A 23,824-nucleotide genomic window follows, 5' to 3' on the forward strand; every position below is an offset into this window, starting at 1 on the left:
TAATAACAGAAATTAAATTTTGTATACTTAATTGCACTTAAATAAATGAAAGTGAGGCTGGCTGCTGTGCTTTGTGTCCACAGGAAAGCTACCGATTTACAGAGCAGTCTCTAACAATTCTGAGAGCTGTTGGCAATGTGATTGCTAGTTTCAAAGACAAGGGTAAACTTCCTGTGGCTCTGAAGGATCTGCAAACAGCTCACTACCCTGTACCCCTGCAGGATAAAGAACTGACCGCACAGCACTTCAGAGTAAGCATGTCCAGTTTATGATGTTCCTAGAGGGCTATTTTCTAGGTGAAATGCTGTATCTTATGTTAGGTGACTCTCATAATCAGAGCTGAGAAAACATTTTGGAGGGAGACAGTTTATTTGGGAAGTGAGTTCAGCTGGAAGGCATGAGGGAGAGGTAAGAATGAAATGAGAAAGAGAAGACTATTCCCTAGTGGTGTGATGATTACTGCTGTTGGTACTGGGACCTAGTCACCCAGGGGATCCTGAGGAACTGTGTAGGCCATCCCTCAGCATGTCCACCAGAGAAGGGAGGTTGTGACACTTACCACCACCTCTTTCTGCAGCAATAAATGGGTGCCCTCAACGGCATTAACTTCCTGATGCTTGTAACTTGGGCCTCTGCCCAGGCTGAGTAGCATTCCGGCTTCACAGAAAGCCTTGTGGGAGTGAAGCTGACTTTGTGGCACCCCCTAGGCATCACTGACATTTTGGGCTAGTTGATCTTTGTGGGACTGAGCCACACACTGTAGATGGATCGCAGCATGGCCCACCTACATGCCCTAGTGCCAGTAAGCATCCTGTTGTGACAACTAAAAATGCTTCAGACATTGTTAAATGTCCCCTGGCGAGTACCACTGCTGGATTTAGCAAATAAAAATACATGGCACCAGTTAATATTTTTTATTAAAGACTTACTTTTTAATAGCAGTTTCAGGTTCACAGGAAAACTGAGCACAGACCCCATCTCCACACACGCACAGCCTCCCTCATCACCAACCTCCCCCACCAGAGCAGTACTTTTGTTACAGTTGAACACCTTACATTGGTAGATTATAATCACCCCAACTCCATAGCTTACAATTATGGCCCACTATTAATGTTGTACCTTCTATGGGTTTATACAAATGTATAATGGCATGTATCCATTGCTGTAGTCTCATAGAGAGTAGTTTCACTGCCCTAAAAATCTTATGTGCTTTGAGCATTCGTCCCTCCTGCACCCCAAGCCCTGGGGAAAGCATTGATCTTTTAACCTCAGAGGGGATGCCCCAGCAGGGCTACCCCCAAATCTCCACTGATGTGGTAAGTCCACTGTTCTCTGTAGGCTTATTCCAGCTCTCTAGCAGGCATATGTCTTATCTAAAATCCCATCTTCTGCCCATAGTCCTAATTCACTGTTGTCATCAAAAATCACTTATAGATCAGAGTACTGTGCTGTACAAGGTCAGCATGATGGAGGACTCCGAACACTCCAACTGTAACAGAGTAGGATGATTAACATAATTTTTCTTATTTCTATCTCAGATGTTGAAATACTCAGTATGTTGTATTAGTACGTCACAGAAAACACATTCAAGCCACAGCAAGGAGCTGGACGTCTTGATTTAGTATTAGGATTCAGGGACATCTTCGTAACACATAAGGTCAGGAATGACCCAGTGAAAAACTTCAAAGAGGTGACAGAAAGCCCTTAGAACTTCATTTTCTTTTTCCTCTTTACAGATATGTTTTCTCTACTCCTAAATTCACATCATGGAAAAAAATAGCTTCTAAATTTTACATCCCTTTTCCATGTAAGGCCAGTTTCACTGGAAATTGATCCTGATTTCAAATTATTGGTTAAAGTGACAATGATTTGTTCAGCTTGGGTTAGATGCTTGCTAGTAGGCTTTTCCACTACTGCCAGCAAATGGGGCAGGTACAAACTGGGGTAGATTGTGGAATTAAGTCCCTGTTTCTATGCATGTGGAGAAGGGTGAGGAGTTGTCAGAAAATGTGGACTAAGCAGGAAATGCAATAGTCATATGCCTTTGAAAGGCACTATATTTCACCAATTCTAAGATGCCTGTTTCTTATCACACTTGAACATCACAATGAAATCAGAGTGTGTCTTACAGCTGGTGTTGCTTACAATTGTTGCTAACCAGGTGGCCTTCAGAATTCTCTGCACACACACAGATTTGTTCATAAGAGTTCATGTCACTGCTTCAAAAGAAATGTATATTGTTTGACAAATGCCCAGTCCTTAGGGGAAGCAAATTAAATGGCTTATAGAGCCTCTCAGAGAAACATGAAAGGAGAGGGATTTTTCTTCATACTAGAATGACTTCCCCAGGGCTCTGGAAAAGAGAGAGAAGGAAAGGTGTGACTGGCCTAAAGTCATCTCAAATAGTGCCCCAGAAGCCCTATGTAACCCAACAATCACGTTATTCCCCATGGATGTGTAAATAGCTAAAAGCAAGCCAGTAGAAATATGTGCTGCCTGATTGTTATTCTAAGTGGCATAACTGTATAAATGGAATGCCTCCGCATTTCAGGATAAAAACTTGGGAGAAGGAATATGTGTTTTTGTTGTGATCTAATAACCTTCTGCCAGTCCTCTTTGGAAAGATCAAGAATGAACCAGCAGCTACACTTAATGAATGGGGGTCAGTGGCTTGAGAAAACCCCAGGGATGAAAGTAGGATACTCTTTAGGCAATGGTGCGTCTTTAAAACTTTTGACAATATGAAGGACAAAATTGTATAGGCAAGTACAGATGTTAAGTTTTTTCAAAAAGTGATTTGCAGCAATAGGAGTTTGAGCATGAATACCTTCACAGAATATTTAGCTAACTTATGTAGCTTATTTTTTGTGTGTATTTGAATGAGATACATGATGAAAAACCTATGTTTTAATCTAAAAGAGCTTTTTTAATGGGAGTAAATACTCACAGATGATAATAAGAAAGTGATTAAAAGAAAAAACCTCTAAGCAGCATGTTTTCTTTTTTTGTAGCACATGAAATAATGTGTCTTATCATGTATGGCATCTTAGAATCAATGAAATATGGTATTGAACTTACTTCAGCACAAGAACAGTATTTTTTGTCTTATACTACTTCTAACCATTGTAATGTTATATTTGAGTGCACACAAAAAACACTGTTGCAATGATTAAAATTTTATTGAACTAGAAATATTCAAATGATAATTCTGGTTTTTTACTAGGTGAGTGAGACTTTGAAGAGCCCTCTCTTAGATTGTGTTTATAACCAAGAAATATACATATATTTATATATACATCTTAGGGTATCTAAAGTTTTCTGGAGCTTCTCTGTCCAGGAAATAGTATTTTCTTGGTTTAAAAAGTATACTAGTGTATTTTATCTTTTTTAGGTTTTCCATATTTCTTTATGGAGTTTAATGAAAAAAGTTCAAGTAACAAAACCCACTCCTAACTTAAAATTTGCATTCCGTGCTATGGTTTTGGACTTGGACCTGCTTGATTCATCCTTGGAAGAGGCGTCTTTAGGTACTGATTAATTTTAGGTATTTATTTGACAAAGGAATTCCTAGCCTTATATAAGATAAAATTTTTATGGAGTAGGTAGAACAGAATAGGTCTGTCCTGACAGTTGTAGAATTCAGCTGTGCTCTGGGAAGCCCAAAGGGCTCCAGGGATCTGCCCTGTGCCCCCTATACCGCATACTTCCAAGGAGAGCCTAGAATTTCCCTGTTTTATTTGTTCCTGACCTTAAAAAATTTGAAAGCTGCTAATCTATACAGTAAACTTTGGGGAGTTTTGGAAAGATCCTCTAATCCAAGTAACCCTCCTCTCTTCTTCTCCCAATGCTCTATTCCCACCATTATATCGTTTTCTTTCAGTGTTGAAAAACCTGTTGCTACTTTCCCACAGGACTCAATAGTAATTCACTGATCTGACATTTAGTGTGTTTCCTTTATCCAGAATGTTTGCTTTCCAAAAAAAAAAAAGACCACCTATGGAAGACAATGTTAAATATAATGACAAATCTGTTGTTGTGGCCCTGTATGTGTCAGAGGGCTTTAGTAATGAAGGGCATTGAAGATTGGGGAAGGGATTAAATATAACTTTCAGCCCAAAGTTTATTTTTCTCTTCTCAGCGGAATGCATAGACATTAAATACAGCATGCCAGTGAGTGATAAAGATTATTCTCCCTTGGAAGTAGCTGCAGCAACTAAAATTCAAGCTCTGTGGAGAGGGTCTTATGTCCGATTGCTTATGAGAGCCAGAGCACCAGGTATAATTTGTCAGTGTTTATAAAATGAACTTGTATATGTAAGAATGAGTATTTGTGTGTTAGTGAAAAGTATTCTAGAGTTACCCTGCTTTATGGCTTGGCTAAGTATTTTTAACTTTATATTGAAATCCCTTCAGGTCAGATGTATGTTACACGGCTCTTGTTTTCAGAATTTAGCACAATGTCTGGCACAAAGTATGAACTGGACAAAGATTTGCTTAAAGAATAAATGAATAAGTGAATGATTGATTATGTCTTCTGAATCTATTGTGAGTTCTTTAAAAACGGAACCAGTCTTTCTCTCTATATCCCCAGTGCCTACCAGAAGGCTAAAGCAGACAGCTTCAGCTAAGTCAGATGTTTTTGTATTTCTAGACCATCTTTCAAAGATATGAATGAATGAATGAATGAATGAATGAATTGAATGAAAAAGAGGCTGTCATGTATGTCCATGGTGACATACATTTAGAAGGCATAAAATACATTTTAAGTGTACTATTATATTTATTAAATCAAATATAATTATATATATGAAATAAACTTTCTGTGAAAGGTCTGTTTTATTTTAGCTTTTTTGTCATCTTAAAATAAAGCACTGCACAGTCAAAAATTGTTTTCAATCATCTACATTTTGCCATTTTTGTTGATCTTTTCATAAGAAAAGCCTTACCTCCAATAGAATTCTGAGTATATTGAAACATTTTGTTGTAAAAATATCTCTATTTGAAACATGAAAATAATTAAAATGTTTAAGCAATAAAAACTACAGATATACACAAATGTAAAACAAATTTTAAAAACTATGTTGCATAGTTTTCTGATAGAAAACTATTACTGTTGACTGATTTTTATATTTTTTCTTTTAAAAAGTAAACTCAGCAAATTAAACATATGGTAAAATATATTTTTCGTCCATATATGCTATAAAAATTTTATGCATATAATGATTTTTTAAGACAAAAACTTGAGCAATTTAATAATGTTTTAATAGTATTTGCATTTCTTTTTCTCGACACATTATGGAATAATTGTGTGCACAACACTGTTCTAGATTCTGACCTTACAAAAGTCAGAAAACTGACAGTTTCTGTCATGATTAATCTTGTATTCTAGTAGCAGTAGGCTTACAATAGACAAGTAAATATTTTGAGATATCAATTTCAGATTCTGGTAAGTACCACGGAGAAATTAAAATAGGATGCTTAGAAAAAAGAAGTCAGTTTCTGACATGTTAAATATGAGGCTTTAGTATGGACTTAATTTTTTTTTTTTTGCTAAATCACCTACTCTTAAGCCATTTGTGGATTATACTTTAAACTTTAGTAGGATCCTATTGAGCATCATTTTTTTTAATTGGGTGGATATTTTTCTGACATAAAAGCTTTTGTAAGAAATATTTGGTGTAATATAAAATATGATGTTAACTCTGGTGATTATCCTATTAGATCAATGAACATTTTATGATTTTTTAAACTAAAGATAAAGGAAAAAAGCATATTTATAGCTTCATATTTTCAACATGATTTTGTTGCTAATAAAGCTTATGATTTCAGATGCGACCTTGTGATTTCAACTTCATCTGTAAAATCAAGAATCTTTCAGTCAGCTTACAGCTTTTATATTGTCATTTATTGTTATTATTTTTAGACACGAAGGAAAATGACTACGTTGCAGATACTCTTCAAAAAGTTTGGGCTCTGTTAGAAATGAATAAAGAACAGTATGCTATTTATCTCTTAAGGTAAAGTGGTACGATGGTATTTCTTATTCTAGTATCTTGGTGTCCTTCAACTTCCTGTTCAAATGCTATCATTTTCATGAGTTGTCTCTAATTACTGCAATTAGAAGCATATCATTCCTTCTTAACTTCCACAATATTTTATTGGAATTGTTTCTATGGGTACTTACTACTTTTTCTTGGTCTTAATTGTGCTTGTTTAAACTTCTAAGCAGAAGAACTCTGAGAAGCAGAACAGAGTTCCTTGAAGTCTTATGGTGCTGAGGAGACAGAAGTTAGGGTTTAGGACCTACTTGGGGTGGGGACTCCAGTAAAAACAATTAAAATTGTCCATTGAAATCCATGGAGAGAAATACTCCAGAAATGGGCTAATCAGAAGTAGATTGAACCTTAGGAAAAGATTTTTCCAACCATGTCTGAGAGATAGGATAATCTGAACAAAATTAAGAAGTGTGTATATATATATATATATATATATGAAAGAAGCAGACCCTCTGATGGTGTTGGAGTTAGCAGACAAAATCTCTATAGTTAACTATTGTGGAAATGACCAAGAAAATAAAGAGAAAGCAGATGAAAAGTTTAGTAAAGCACAGTCAAATGGAAATTACATAAATAAAAATTACAGTAACTGAAATAAAAAATCTATAATGGATTTAACAGCAGATTCGACAGAAGAGGACATTAGCAAATTGCGAGATAGGGCAGCAGGAAAGTGTCCTAACTGAAGCATGAGGAAACAAGTAGAGAACAAGGCAAGAACATAATGGACATGTGGGAGAAGCTCAGAAAGCCTCATACTGTAACTATAGTCCAAAAGGGTAAAAAAGATAATAGCTGAGAACTTTAAACTGATAATGTGCATCCACTCATATTTTCAAGAGACTCTGCCTATAGACGCCATGTAGAACGTGAAGAAAAGCACATCTAGACTCATCATAGTCAAACTATTGAAAACCAAAGGGCAAAAGAAAACCATTCAAAGCACCAGAGGAATAATAGATATTATCTGCAAAGGACAATCAGACTAATAGCTATGTGTAGCAGTATATTCATGACATGTGCAATGCAAACTGCAGAAGTTGGGTAAAAGGTTTTAAAGAGTCCTAAAATTCTAGGATTATTATAGAAATGGCTAAAGTAATAATTTAGATGAAACCCTAACAGGACAAGGAGGCGTGCCGTATTCTCTAGCAATATGCAAATAGATCAACTAGTAAATTTAAGAAGAAATATTAAAATTAATCTTACACATCTTCCAGAGAATTGAAAAAGTGGAAACATTTATCACCTCAAAACCTTGATGAAAAGTAACTCAGTGAGGACAGTGAAATAAATGAAATTGCAAACCAATCACCCTTTTGAAATTAGACCCAAAAAGTATGTGATAAAATATTAGAACTCAAAATTGGAATTAAAAGGATGGTACCTTATAACTCTCTTAGCACTCTGGGACATGCAATGGTGGTTTAAATAGAAAATTTGTCATTTTAAGTCAGCACATTCATAGGAAAAAGGGACAAATTTGGTCCTCTGGACAGATTCAGAAAAATCATTTGATAAAATTTAACACACATTCTAAATTTAAAAAAAATTAGCAAGCTAGGATTAGAGAAGACCTTCCTTAATACATTAAAATACACAATATTAAAAAAACTGCTACAAACATGATTAGTTGTGAAATTTTGAAGGCTTTTCCTTGAGTTTGGGAATGAGACAAATATCCTGTCCAACAACTCTATTCAAGATAATCCTGGAGTTCCAAGAAGGTTGAAAAAGAAACAAAACAAAATAAAAGTTATTATGATTTGAAGGGAGTAAATATAATCACCACTGCTTATCAATGATATAATTGTGTATGTAGAAAATGCCAAAAAAAATACATAAAATTATTAAAATGAAGAAGACAATTAAGGAATTTGCTGGAAACAAGGTCAATATAAAATAACAATTGAATTATTATTTATAAGCAAGACACAAATAGAAGATTACAAAAACACATAAAAACTTAACCTAAACTTAATGAAAAAATTCCATGATGAACCAAATGATCAAAATTTCAAATAATGATAGACTCTAAATCTGTCCTTGTCTAACCCTGAGAATGAGTACTTCACTCATCTCTCCCAATTCGGGTGCACAGATACTCTTATTGCTTCTTAATTCACCATGATTAACTTTACTCCAGAACTGTTCTCTAAAAGAGGTGCTCTTTTGCTCAAGATTCCAGTTGCATGGATGCATACAGAAAGCACAACCCTCCTTCTCCATTCTGCTTCTGAATTCTGGGGAAGATCCCAAGATCAGAAACTATGCCTCATTTTCATGTAAATGATGTGCTAAAACCATAAATTCCCCTGTTAGAGTGTCGGATCAGTTCACTAGAGAGGTATATTTGAAACGCAGACAGAAGTCTCTCTGGGAGCTGGCCTTCCATTCCATGTGATCTTTCCACCATAGCCAAGAGCATTACCCAGAACTTGTCCATGCCCAATACAGAGGGCATTCAATAGTTTGAGCTCTACAGCTGAGTCTACTGGACAGATGAAACTGACAAATCTAACTGATATTTATACTTAAATAGTAGGAGCATCTCTTCCTAGTAGGTCTTCATTATAAGGCCAAGAGCACATTGTTTGGTATAAGATCTAATATTAACCCCAGCTTTACTAATTATCAGATGTATGAACTGGGGTAATTTCTTATCCTCTCTGAACTTTAATTTTTTTTCATTTTTAATACAAGGATAAAAATATCTACATCATAGTGCTAGTCCTTTATAAATCTGTGAAGATAAATAAAGGTAACACAGGAAAATTATTTAGCACAATACAGACTGAGCCATTCCAGAACATGAACTATTACAGATATTGTTATTATTACAACATGGGGAACTTTGAGGTCCTGGGGCCTAGCCTCGTATTCTCACAGCTTTAGGGTCAGAATTTCCAGTCAAACTTGGGGCAAGGCTCAGTTTACCAATATAACTTTCTCTCTGTCCTAGGATGCAAAATTAAAAAAAAAAATCAAGTCTGTCAGGGATTCTCTCTCTAAATCATTCAAGATATTTCACATGGTGTATCAGATGTTGATGGTCCCATATTCATTAGAATTTCCTGAGGCATATGAAAAAGTGTAGAAGGTGGGATGGAAGCAGTGATAGCCTGGAAAGCCTCTGACTCCGTCCCTCATCTTAGAATGGCGGTGGGTCTCATTTCCGTCAATTCCGTAGGTAGCCTGCTTAGTGCCAGGGTGACCCAGCAAGCACCTCGTTTAGCTTAGGCCAGCCCCCAGATGATTGGCAGAGATGCTCTGCATAAACACACCACCACATTATAGTTCCTAGTTAGGGTGATCAGACTGTTCACCCTCTGAATTTGGATAGTAGCATAGACAGAGAGAGCACTACTAATAATTATGCCAGGATATGAACATATACCAGGATGACCCCGGCAAACCAAGTTATAGAGTCAGTTTTTGTTCTTGTGACTGTTTTAAAAAGCTTAAAATCCTTCCAAGTATAAACCTATCAATTTCTACCCACCACCAAAGAAGAATGATCAAATATAGCATGTAAATCCTGCCCTCCATGAGAATCTCCATGGCTTTGTTCTTCCCACTGGCAGTACAACTAAACCATCTGCCTTCTGAAAGTCAACACCTCCAGCTCTGTGTGTACCTCTAAAGAGGACTATTTTCTATGTCCATTAAGGCTTGCTTCCAAGGTGATATCAGAGACATTACATTAAAAAGCCCTAAGTTCCTGTGCTACTAGAGCTAGGTCCAGTTCCTGGCAGATTGGGAGGATGGGACCCACAGATTCCCTCACATCCCTTCCATCAGGTTCTGGAATAGTATGCCACAGCCCTCCAGAGGGCAGACCCTGAGACACCTCAGCCCATCATCATTCCCACCAGTTGCATGCACCACTCCTCATGCCCCAGAAATCGTGCAGAAGGAAAACTGGCATTTTCCCCTTTCACGGCCTTAGTTTATTTATTTATTTTTTTAAATCTAGTTTTCCGAATCCATCCTTACTTTACACTGCATTCTAGTGTCAATTCTCGACACCAATTCCAGAGCTTCAGTGGCTCCCACCCAGTTTTATTGCTGGTTTGACTGCTTCTACTTTTCCTACTCTTGTAACTTTAACTCTGGGGTGATTTCCCACCTATCCGACAATTACTCTCTCAGTCATGAACTCGGTTCTCCCTTGTCTGAAAACTTCAGATAATTTTGGGCACCTTCAAGAGTCATCTTTTGTGGCTGACCTGGAATGGGCCCCCTACCTTGGTACCAGGTACCATGAGCCCCATAGCTTCCTGCCCTTTTGATCAAGGACTCAATCTGGCCAACAAAAGACTGCAATATATTTTATGTTGTTTTTTTACTATTTCTTTGTGTAAATAAAATGTATTTTAAAAGTTGTTTTGCCATACTTAAATTATTTTTACATTTCTAGACTCATGTTTAAAAGCAAGTGTAAATCTATTGAATCCTATCCATGTTATCAAGATGAAGAAACTAAGCTTGCTTTTGCTGACTATACTGTGACTTATGCAGACCAGCCACCAAATAGTTGGTTTATAGTATTCAGGTGAGGATATCATATACTGGCAAGTGATGTCACCTTTAAATGGCATGCAATATTCATATGTACAGAGTTTTAGTTATGACAGTAGTGAAAGTAAGAACTTTTAGGCTGTTTTCACAACTTAATTAAAATAGCTTCCACATCTGCTATGCATAAATGAGATATTATAGAAATTTTATCCATGCCTTTAAATGAAATATGAAGAATGTGAAGTTTACTAGAACTTTGTATGAGTATGATAAGCATAATACATTGATGTTTGAGCCACTTCTTCATGCTTTAAGTAAAGAAAGAAAACATTTCATTTCCAAGGAACAGCATATTAGGTACAAGTTTCAAACTGCTTATAAAATAAGATTTCTTAAAGGGCTTGCAGTTTCATGACAAAATAGTGTATTAATAATAATTTTTAGAAGAAAACAATATGTACACCATGTAGTTACTTAGAACTTTAATGTTTTTTAGTTCTTATGTCAAACCTAATTTAAAACCTTTCTTTGTGATTCATGTCAAAGTTCATGCCTTTGTAATTACAGAGAAACATTTTTGGTTCCTCAAGATATGATTTTGGTTCCTAAAGTATATACTACACTTCCAGTCTGTATGCTCCATGTTGTTAACAATGACACTATGGAACAGGTGCCTACGGTGTTCCAAAAAGTGGCACCTTATCTTTATACCAAGAATAAGGTAGGTGCAAAATTTGTCCTCCCCGTATATAGGATGTCAATGAGAAGGCGGGGTCCTACTGACACTCCAGGAGAAGGCAGAGCAGACGTATTTTCAATCTACTTAACAGAGTAATAGGGTCCTGGTCTCTACAGATATCCCATGTATTTGATAGCAGGAGGTACCTAATGTAAATGCTAGAACATTCACCTCTCAGCCCTCTACTTTCTTCTCTCTAAAGAAAATATGACAAAAGAAAAATATTAGGCATTCTCATTACTAAAATCATCAAATCATACAAACCCTTAAAATGGAAGTGGAGCTAAAGCTCTTGTTTAGTCCTGTTCCTGAACCAAGCAATTGTCTCGGTTTTGCACCAGGTTTTTATTCCATTCATAAATATTTCCGAAGATCATGATTACACAGTCGCTCACCACCCACCAGTCCCAGTCTTTTCTAGAGCTACAGATTCCTCCCCAGGTCAGAAGCACTTGGCACATTGCTCCTGCTGAATGATAGGCCCTTGTCTCTGATGTTCCACTCACATCGTGTTGTCTCTCTATTTCTTTGAATCTTACCGTGATGTTTTTGGTCATTTCCTCTAAGAAAGAAAGCATGAGAAAAGATGGTGTATACCTGCCCTGGAAACCGGGAGATCTGTTTTAGCTCTGATCTTTCATTTTTTAGCTGTATGGCTTGTCTTTGAATTGTGGTTGTAATTGACTTCTGAGGTTTGTTTCAGCCTATGACTATTCATTTTGTATAAATTAAGACAACCTATCTAATGAGCACTAACTGGTTTATAGGAGTGAAAGATAAACAAAAATTTTATTAAGTCCATAAAAAACCTAATAGCTCTTTTAAGTTGTTTTAGGTTTTTGTTTTTGTTTTCTGTTTTTGAATAAGGCTATTTTTTAGAGTGGTTTTAGGTTCACAGCAAAATCGACAGGAAAGTACAGAGATTCCCCTGCCTCTACACAGGTGCTGCCTCTCCCAGGTGGTACATTGTGTTTTGTGCTGTCTCACCCTATCAATAGTCAGTGTTGTGGTTGGAGTGGCCCTTGTGGTTCTTATTATGCTTGCAGGGTGCCTTTCATCAACAACCATCAGGAAACTTTGAAAATACAGTTTTATTACTTGTAAATTCTGGAAATTTCACAGCACACCTGGAACCACACAGTGAGGTCACAGGTAAAGAGAGAGAGCTGGGGTTCTGCTCTTATTAGAGTCAAGGGTAGGAGTCTAGACTTTCATGAGTTCACTCTTTTTTGGTGAATTTGAAACCTAAGAGCGGGAATTTAAAGCATGGGGACGAGAAAAGACAAGTGGCCCAAATGGCCATTTGTTGAAATCAACCAAGGTTTCTAAATCAAAGGAGCATCAATCTGGGGAAGTGGCTGACTTTCTACCTAGGCACGTGGCTGGAAGTGTGTTTATTTGAGATAGACAGCTATCTTTGAAGTGGATGCCTTTTTGAAAAGGTGCCTTAGCAATTAAAAAAAACTTGCCTTACAAACGACAACTCTCAGGATTTACATTATAGTTTATTACAATTGAGCATCCTAATTAATCATATCATAATCACCTGAAGTCCATAGTTTACATTATGGTTCATTATTAGTGTTGTATATTCTGTGGTTTTGGACAAATGTAAAGTGACATTTATCCATTATTATGGTAAAGACTATTACCACTGCTTTAAAGATCCTCTATGATTCACCTACTCATCTCCCTTCCCCACCCCCTGGAAATCACTGATCTATTCTGTTTCCATAATTTTGCCTTTTCCAGACTGTCATAAAGTTGGAATTAAATACTATGTAGCCTTTAAGACTGGCTTCTTTCTCTTAAAAACATGCATTTAAGGTTCATTCTTGTTTTGTAAGGCTTGATGGCTTATTTTTCTTTAGCATTGAATAATATTCCATTGTCTGGATGTACCACAGTTTATTTACCCACTCACCTACTGAAGGACATATTGGTTGCTGCCAAGTTTTGGCAATTATGAATGAAGTGGCTATAAATATCTGTGTATGGGTTTTTGTGTGGATGTAACTTTTCAGTTCCTTTGGTTAAATACCAAGGAACAGGATTGCTGAATTGTATAGTAAGAATATGTTTAATTTTGTAAGAAAATGCCAAACCATCATTTAGAGTGTTTATGCCATTTTTCATTCCCACCATCAATGAATGCAAATCCCTGTTGCCCCATATCTGTGTCAGCATTTGGTATTGTCAGTGTTCTGGAGTTGACCATTCAATAGGTGTGTAATGGTGTCTTATTGTTTAAGTTTTTCTGATGACATATAATGTGGGGCATCTTTTCACCTTCTTATATGCCATATCTTCTTTAGTAAGGCATCTGTTAAAATCTTTGACTCATTTTTTAAATCAGGCTATTGTTTTCTTATTGTTAAGTCTTAAGAGGTTTTTTTTTTTGTATATTTTGGGTAACAGTCCTTTATCATATGTGTCTTTTGCAAATGTTATCTTCCATTCTTTGTCTTGTTGTATTTTTGGTATTGTATCTAAAAAGTCATTGTCATACCCAAGATCATCTAGACTTTCTCCTGTTATCTTCTAGTATTTTTATAGCTTTGTATTTTATATTTAGTTCTGTAATCCATTTTGAGTTAATTTTTTGAAGGGTGTAGGTCTAATGTATAGATGCATCTTTTTTTGCTTGTGGATGTCCACTTTTCCAAGAACAATTATTAAAAAGACTGTCTTTGGTGCCTCTGCTCTTTTGTCAAAGATCTGTTGACTTCATCTGGGATCTGTGGAACAAATCTAATGTTAATTTGATAGCTTTATCTGTCAATTGCCATCCTAAGAGAACTACATTTGCATAAAGTCTTCTGCTTTTTTCATCTTGTACTTAGATGATTCTGAGAAGAGAGGGAATCAAGTAGGAAGCAAGAGGGCTGCTCTAGGATGAAGCATGAATAAAAATCTGCCTTAGAAAGCATTAGAAGAATTAGAAAACATAGCAATCATCTACCATAGTTCAGCACTTTGTTTTGTAGCTAGGGAACCCGCACAAACAAAACTGTTAGAGTTATTCATTTTTCTCTGAAAACATCTAAGATGGCACTTTCTAAGAGGGATTTCAAAACATAATGCTTGTGATTTGCCATGTATGAAGAGATCTTGGGATCTTTATGTATATCAAGGTAATAAAGCATTTTAGTACTGTGAAACCATATATTGTACATTTGAGAGACCAGTAACAATGTAACTTACTTCTGTATAACTCTTCTTTCCTTTAGAAAGGATACACATTAGTGGCTGAAGCATTTACTGGTGACGCGTATGTACCATCTTCACACTGGAAATTGCGCCTCATCGGTCCTTATCATCCACTCCCCTGCCTCTCTCGAGACAGTGCATGCAATGCTTTTGCCATAAAGGAAATCAGAGATTACTACATACCCAATGATAAGAAAATTCTGTTCAGGTATAAGTATATGATGGAGGAGAAATGCATTCTTTTAAAAATATTAATATTTTTATTTTATTAAGTATTTTACTTTAAATTAGATATTAACCATTTTAATTTAAATATTAATGTTTTTTATAGTAAAAGTTGGCCACAAAATCCTAAGTAAGTTTTGGATTTTGATTTCTACACTCTTTTGGAAATAAGTAAGTTAGAGAGTAATGTGATTGCATAGGTGTTACATGGCATCTAGCCTATAGCAATCTTTCCTCTTGTTGCTCTCTCCTTGTTCTGCCCCAGTTCTGACTAGCCTCTCATGTGGGTTTCTCCTTATCTGCCAACTCAACTTTCTTTACATGATTATCTGTACATTCTCCATGAATAGCCTCATCATGGACTAGGTTCCTTCTCATTAATCAGCCTGTTTGATTCTAATTCTGACATACCTCTCATCTCTATGACCTCCTCTCTACCCTCAATGTCCTCCATTACTTCAGGACCTCATTATATCTTGTCGGTAGAAATACTGTTTCTGGAATCCATGACTCCATTATATTCCCTTTTTTAACTCTTAGTGTCTTTGTCCTTATTCACTTACATATCCATTCTTTACGACTAGAGTAGTTCCCTTTGAAATACACACATTTAAATATGCAATTTACCTTCTTTAAATCTCTGACAACTTCCTATTGGCTACAGAATAGAATCCAAACCACAAAGCATAGCATTCAACACTCTTGCCCAGCCACCAAACACACAGTGCTTTCTCTTGATAAAGCTAAGCACCTTCTCCCAACATATAGACAATGTAATTTTATTTTGCTCATCTTTTTCTCTTATTTTGATGTATCTTGTCTCCATTTTTCCACCTAGCAAAATCCATCACTTTAAACAATGATTTTCAACAGTCAAATCCTTTGTGCTTAAACCTCCAAATATAAATAGTTGGTCCCATTCATATTTCTATAGCCCTGTCTGAGAATATGACATGCCAAATTTTACCAATTAATTTCACACTGACTTCTATGAGAATTAACATTTATTGAAAGCAGGAACCATGTCTTATCAATACAAGACATATTGATACATGCCTGATATTTTGTTTTTGCCCTTTGTTAAATATTTGTTATCAAATGTGTTGTTAAAATACTTACATTTTTCTTATATTGTTCTACACAGTAAATTGAGAACTAAAGATATTATTATTAAGGAAATAAAAGTCACCCATAATCAATCTAGAAACAATTATTATTAGTATTCTGTTGTATTTTCTTCTAGCCACAGTTTAACATTATTAAAATCATAACATAATTAAAGTATTATAATCTAACCATTTTTACATAAAATTATAGTGTGAGCACTTCCCAATATCATTAAGGCATTTTGTAATGTAAGTAATTTCCTAATAATTACTAATCATGAAAAAGAATATACAATTTACTTGGTTATTGGCAGTTCTTTATTGTTGCAAAATTTCCATTTCTACAGTCTTAATAAAGATTTGATCGTGTATTTTATTATAAATATTAAAGTAAATTCCTGATTATTGTCCAAAGATTTGTGATTTTAACAGATTATGTTTTAAATCTGTTAAATCTCCATATATATTGGTAGGTTGGTTTTCAAAAAGAAAACCTAAGTCTTTTTGATAATATGTGTTCCTTTTTTGGCTTTGAAGAATTATGAGTACTATACCCTATTGCTTTATTGATAAATACTTCGGCATATTTTGGCATATTTCCTAAGTATACACTGCTTCTGTACTTGGCCTTTCCAAGCTTTGTGGTAGTAGTGCTTTTTTTTATTTATTAAGGTATCATTGATACACACTCTTATGAAGGTTTCACTAGAAAAGCAATGTGGTTATTACGTTCACCCTTATTATCAAGTCCCCCCCATGCCCCATTGCAGTCACTGTCCATCAGTGTAGTAAGATGCCAGAGTCCCTAAGATAATATGTGTTTTATTTAGCAAATTATAATTTATTGTATTCTGGTTGATTTTTCTCAGATAATTCTTATTTTTACTAAGATAATTCTTATTTATTTGTACTATAAAAGCTTTTCCATTTACAAACCTTGCATACATTTTTGTAATTAAAAATAATCAGCAATAAAATTAGATTACAGAGCAATATATAAAGTATATCACATGTATATTTTCTTATATTTTTGTTTATGTATTTTATGTGTGGGTAAAAGTTCAGAGAAAATACTGAAAGCCAACACAAGCTAAGGACATGAAAGGTGAAGCGGTCTCTTTTCAATCTCTCTGCTTCTTGTCATATATTTATATATTGCTTATTAGAAAGAAAGCAAGAAAAAGAAAGGAGAGAAGAAAGAAACATACCACTAATTAAAAATAACAATTGTGATACTATGATAAGACTCCACCATATCACATAGCAGGGCCACTAATAGACTAAGAAGTAGTGTTTAACCTAACACCTAAAAATCAGTCCTGGAAGCTGGTCCTAAACTGTTAACCTGAGCTGGAGGGAAGAGGAGGGAACTGCTTGACCACACATGTGAAAGTCCAGAAATTAAAGAGTATGTGACCTTTCAGGGAACTGAAGACCTCTGTGTGCAAAGTGGGGTTCTAGGAGGCTATGGCAAGTGGTAAGGTCAAAGAGGTCAGCAGAGTCTTTTCCTGCAGGGCCTCATAAGGCAAGAGATTCAGAGTTTACCTTAGCGGCAATGAAATTGGCTTTGAAGCACTTTCAGAAAAATGGCATTAACAGACTTGAAACATTATGTTTTCTGTTTGGGATTTGATGATAATAAATGTCGTATACTTATTTCATTTTGCCATACCATATGGGATCTTTTGCCAAAACCTATAATAGCAGTAGTATTCCCACAATTTTAGTGCACTTTACAAAGTGGTTTTACTTGTAGATTGTCATATCAGCAAATTACAATTTCCTTTACTGACTTGAGGGAAAGACCAGTATATTGCTTATAAAGTTGACTGTTTTCCTTTATAGGTACTCAATTAAAGTTGCATTACCACATCCTGTTACAATACAGGCACACACATCCAAACCAGATGTATTCATCAAATTACAGATCCTAGAAAATGAAGAAACTATTGTTAGCTCCATTGGAAAGGGCCAAGCTATAATCCCAGCAATTAACTTCATGGGGAGCGAAAATGCTTTGAGCTCCCAGTGTAAGTATGGCTTTTAAAATTGGTTATTTAGATTCATAAACAGATAATTTTGTTCATTGACTGATTTTTAAAATGTTTTATTTCAGATAAAATAGGAAGTAAAATTTAAATCTGTGAAACTTGATATTAAAGTAAAATGTTCTTTAAAAAACTTGCATTTTTGTGTCAGATTAGTTTCTGAACACCAACAGATTTGTTATAGTTGTACTTTAATTCTTATTACATTAGCCTTTATAGATTTATGAATAAAAACAGCATTTTTATTATTTTCAAATAATTACTTTTAGCCCTAATTCATTATTTTTAGAAAGTATTCTACATATTAAAGTTAACAGGAACTTGGAAGTTATTACTTTCAGTGTAATAGTCACAAGAGCTATTAATAACAATTATTTCTGAAATAATGAACAGTGATACTGTAAGATATATATATATATATATATATATATTGAGTTAGTTCAGAACTTGATTCTGACTATAAAAACAACACATGATCAATGTTGAATATTTGGAACAAAATCATAAACAAAAGAACAAGAAATCCCATGTAATCATGATACCCAGAAAATACTATTAATATTTTAGCTTTGATATCTTCATTCTCACATTTTTATTTTAAAACTGGAATTTTACTTATTTTGAGAACTGATATTTCTTCCTACAACTGTAATTTTTTTCTTATTTGTGTCATTGGATGGAACTTCCAAACTTATGTTACATAAGAGTGAAGATGATATATTTCCTTTTCTTAAATGGGAAGACTATAGTATTAACTATTAAGAATTATGTTTGTGGTTGACTTCTAATAATTGTCCTTTATAAAATTTAAGGGTTCTTTCTATTGATAGCTAGAACTTTAATGTAGAATGGGTCTGGAAGTTTATTACTATGTTGTTGTTTATAGAAATCATCAAATTTTATACCTTTGAATTTCATTACTTTTTAATTTTGAATCATTCTTGGAGCAAAACTTATCATCTATGATGTTTTAATATACTCCTCTGGGTAGGAATATGCAATTTTATTTAGTTTGTTGAAATGTATTGGTAACTAAATACCTCCAGGCGTGTTTTTCTCTCTTGTGTGTACACCATACAATACTCCTTTCAGATTCTCAAGTTAAAATTATGACAAATTCTTGGAATTAATTTGGAAACTTTCTCATTTTGGAAGCCATTTAAATATAGAGGAATCTTGTTTTTAAAGTTTATTAGATTTGCCCTCAAAACTATTTGTCTACTGTTCTCAAGGGAATAAATTTTTATTTGTTTTTAATTACCTTTTAATTTTTTCAAGCTTTCATTTTTACAATATGTTTTTATTTAAAAATTGAGTTTCATCTAGTATTTCAAATATATCTGCATACTTTTGCATAAAAATTTTATAATTTTTAAATGTCTTCTGAATATGTTTGAGTAAATATTTTTAAACATTACTTATTTGTGTTTTAAAAAATGTTTTATGTTGACCAGACTTCTGATCAACAGACTTCCCAGAAGTTCTCTCGGTTTTATCTTAGAATGATTCTTGGATTAATTTACCAAGACTAATTTAATCAAACCTAAGTATCATTTTATACTCCTACCAGGCAAAATATGAGAGTTCTAGTTTGTCCATATTTTGGCCAATATTTATTATTGTCAGTGTTTTTTTATTTTAGTCATTTTGGTATGTATGCAATGCTGTTTCTTTGTGGTTTAAATTTGCTGGCTAATGAGCTCTTTAAGTGTCTTTACTGGCCATATGTATAACTCATTGTATAAAGTGTCCATTCACATAATACACTCATATTTTAATGGATTGTCCTTCTTCTTTATATATTCCCAGATACAAGTGCTTCATCAATTATGTGCTTTGCAAATATGATCTCTTACTAAGACCTTTCTTTTTATTTCTTTAACTTTTGAAGTACAGAGACTTTTAATTTTGACAAAATAAAAGTTGACATTTAAAAAAGTACTAGTGAAGTTTATATTTTATCTAAGAAATCTTTCCCTAATCCAAGGTCATTAGTGTCTCATTTCGTGCTTTATCCTAGAAATTTTATAACCCTAACATTGATGTTCAGTTTTATGATCCATCTAGAATTAATTTTTGTATATGATGTAAGGTAGGGGGGTCTCAAGGTTTTTATTACCATGTGGATATCCCATTGTTATAGTACTATATACTCTAAAGCAACTATTTTCTATATTGTATTACCTTGATATTTTTGTCAAAAATATATTGACTATGTGTGCATGGGTCTATTTTGAGACTCTATTTTTGATGTAAATTTCTGCTCTTAGTCCATTACCACATGTTCTTGAAAATTGTAGCTTTAGATTTTGTTGGAGACTGTGTTGAGTTTGAGCATTGGCATCTTAACAAAACTGAGTTTTCTGATCCAGGAGCACAGTATATCTCTCAATTTTTTTAAGTCTCTAATTTATCTCAGCCATATATACTTTCAATATATAGATTTTACACACAGTTTATTAAATTTATACCTAAGTATTTAATTTTTATAGAAACTCCATGTAGAACTAAGAATATACATACTTACCTGTATTTTTTTCCTAGGGCTGCTGTAGTGCATTAGGACAAACTGGGTGGCTTAAATAACAAAAAATTGTTCTCACGGTTCTGGAAGGCAGAAATCCTAAATCAAGGTGTTATCATAGCCACACTTTCAACCAAGGCTCTATGAGAGAATCCACTCTTGCTTCTTCCAGCTTTTGCTGGCTGCTGGCGTTCCTTGGCTGTGACAACGTACCTGCCAATCTCAGCCTCTGTCTTCACATGGCCTTCTTTCTGTGTGTCTGTGTCTTCTTTTCAGTCTATTTTAAGGTCGTCCATCTTTGGCTTTAGGATCCACGCTATTCCAGGCTGATCTCATCTGGGGATCCTTCCCTTAATTATAGCTGCAAACCCCCCTTATGTCACATAAGGTCACATTCTGGGGTTTTGGATGGACATATTTCTTTTTAGAGGTCACTATTCCACCCACTACAATATCCTACCATGGACCACTTAGCATCTGTTCAAATTTTTCCTCTCTCTCCTATTTAGATCATTTCTATTTATCTTCAAGTTTACTAATATATATTTCTGAATTTGACAATGTCTTTTTAAGTCCACCCAGGAATGTTTCATTTTAAATATAGTCAGATCCAGAATTTCATTTTGATTCTTTATGTATTCCATTATTCCATTGATATTCACCATCATTTGTTCTTTCATTATGCCAAAGCTTCCTCTTAAATCCTTAAGTATTTTTAAATAACTACTTTAAAGGCCTTTTTTGCTAGTGCCAACATCACTGTTTCATCTATGTGGTTATTTTTATTGATTTTTTTCTCAAATTGTGGTCACATTTTCTGCTTCATATATCAAATTGATTGTGTGCTATATATTGCACATGCTACATTGTTAAGGTGCTAGATTATGTTCTCTTCATCCTAAGAGTTTTGAATTTTGTTCTGGCAAGCAGTTTATTGATAACTTAATCCTATCAAGATGTAGTTCTAAGATTTCATAAGTTAAGTATAGAGTTTTCATTACTGCAGAGTTTGAGTAACTCTACCTTTAAGAAATAGTCTTTCTTGAGTCTCAACTGAATACCCTGTGTGTTCATTAAATTTCCTTCATTTGGGCAGAACTCCAAAGTCTCTTAACACTGTGTAACCTTCAGAATATGCATTAAACTCACAATGTCTAGTAGTAGTTGTCTAATAAGCATTATTAGGTATTTGTACAAATGAAGTTTAGAATTCCGCAGAAGACTCTAGGGCATCCCGATACGTATTTCCGGACTCCTTTGCTGTCCAGATGCCTGTTGTATGATGTCTTGCCTCACATATTTCAGTTGAATCAGGAGCCCCAAACTCCAATCTGTGCTTCCTGATCCTGCCAACACTGCTGTTTGCTGTTGAAACTCTACTTCCCTGTATCACAGTTGAGAAGATGCTCACAGGCAGAAATCTAAGAGAGTGGAGAGATCATCTTGTATGTTTCCCTTCTCTTAAGGATCACTTCCTGTACTGGCTGTTGTCTAATAGCTGAAAACAGTTGCTTTATACATTTTGTCCAATTTTTTTTTATCATTCTTTATGGAGTTGAGACTAAATCCAATGTCCGTTATTCTGTTATGTCTGGAATTGGAATTTCCCTCTGTCATTCATTTATGTTCCCTCCACATATGTTTGATGAATTAATTAGTAAAATTCTAAACTTTTCTATTTTTATTCCACCCAATAGTACTTAAATGTCAATTACAAAATAATGAATGTAGAAATTAAAAATTAAAATTAAGATCTTGTATAGGTGTGATGACACACATAAATAGTATTAAACACTGAAGAAGTCAGAGTGTGTGTCATTAGTTTAGTGTCATTCAAATGGCACAGAATGAATGAAAAATTGCTGAATTGTATATCTTTTAGCAGTCAGTGGTTGCTCTGAATATGCATTGCTTTATGCAATTCACATACTATTATAAAAGTTTCTTTAATACCAGAATATTTCTGAGAAGCCAGTGATGTTGGTTTTTATCTCATTAAAACAAAACAAATAGACCTATTCCTTGGAGTGGGATATAACTAAATAATACAACCAGTAATAACTGAGCATTTCACATATTTTAGTTTAAATGTAATATTTCTCTTATTCAGCTAGCAAGCAAATTCTTTCAAGTAATGCTTCTTTCAAGAAGGAGCAAGAAATGTCCATTAAGAAGAAATCTACCCTGGGAAGTCAGAAATCCTTTAAGATGAGACCTGAAAGTGCAATAATAGACACTGGTCAGCCTATCTTGGAAAATGAAACTACCAGTGTGCCAATTATAGAAGAAAATACTGTCACACCACAGCAGGTATATTTGCACTTAAAAGAATTAGTCAATGGTACTGCTTCTAAAAATCTAACATAAATTACAATTCTATTTCTAAAAATTGTCAATGGATAATACTTTCTATATCCAATGTCCCTGGTATATAACTAGCATTGAAAACTTAGATGTTATTGAACAGTTTCTCTGTGCCAAGATTTTAAAGTATGTGGCAAATTTAATCTGTCCACTAACAATATAATGTAGATGGAATTATATTACACATGAGTTATAAGAAGCTATGTAACTATAAAAAGGCCATATTAATAAAAATTAATTTTTATGTACCTGAAGCTAAAGAAATGAAGGACAATGCATGTAATTTAAAGTGGTAAAAGAAAACATAACCTATCCATTGGGAAAAAAAAGACATAAAAAAATGAAATTAAAATGCCAGAAATAAATCCTACTTTAACAGAAATTACAATAAATACAACTGGATTATTAACTGAAAAAGATAAAGTTTTAAAGTTGGATAAAAAATTAGATCCAACTATAAGTAGTCTAAAAATGACACTTTTAAGCAGACTGTCACAGAAAGTTTGAAGTTGACTCAAGAGAGAGTTTTAGTGATATTTTAATATCTTAGTACATAGAATTCATGAGAGATATTATGTAAAAGTAAAAGGAAGAATAAAACAAGTGAATGTGACAGTAACTAACATATAGACATACAGCTGTCTATTTCAATAAATAAAAAGTAAAAACTTTTAGACCACAGGGAAAAATAAATAAGTTAACAATGAATAGATGAGTATTCTAACACACACCACTCAGAAACCAACAGATCAACCTGAAAACACAATACACAGGATCTCTAGGATTTGAAAATTTTAAGTATAAACTTAATTTTTTTAGGTATCTCTATAGAAAACTTCACCTAAAAAAACAGAATATACATAAAGAAGTCTCAATAAAAAACAAACTATATAATATAGATGTTACCTGAATGTAGTGTAATACTATATAGCTTAGTAATTACAGGCCTAAAGTCCCAAAAATGTGGAAACAAAATAAAATATATTAAATAATCGTTAAAAAAAACAAGTAACCTGATTTAAAAATGGACA

At 34.2% G+C, this 23,824-nt stretch overlaps 1 protein-coding gene across 4 annotated transcripts in view; it reads left to right on the forward strand.

Moving 5' to 3' along the window:
• ADGB (androglobin) overlaps positions 1-23,824 on the forward strand; it is a 192,788-nt gene that overhangs the window by 119,358 nt on the left and 49,606 nt on the right. For 3 of the 4 annotated variants that reach the window (XM_073219725.1, XM_073219722.1, XM_073219723.1), the window contains 9 exons: positions 84-251; positions 3,392-3,527; positions 4,139-4,276; positions 5,924-6,017; positions 10,477-10,611; positions 11,145-11,298; positions 14,547-14,734; positions 17,703-17,887; positions 22,540-22,739. In XM_073219725.1, the coding sequence (XP_073075826.1) occupies positions 84-251; positions 3,392-3,527; positions 4,139-4,276; positions 5,924-6,017; positions 10,477-10,611; positions 11,145-11,298; positions 14,547-14,734; positions 17,703-17,887; positions 22,540-22,739 (1,398 nt within the window). The remainder of the gene's footprint in view (positions 1-83; positions 252-3,391; positions 3,528-4,138; positions 4,277-5,923; positions 6,018-10,476; positions 10,612-11,144; positions 11,299-14,546; positions 14,735-17,702; positions 17,888-22,539; positions 22,740-23,824) is intronic. The other variant, XM_073219724.1, reaches the window with a different exon arrangement.

Source organism: Manis javanica, chromosome 13 (genome assembly GCF_040802235.1).
Source record: "Manis javanica isolate MJ-LG chromosome 13, MJ_LKY, whole genome shotgun sequence".
NCBI classification, from domain to species: Eukaryota; Metazoa; Chordata; class Mammalia; order Pholidota; family Manidae; genus Manis; species Manis javanica.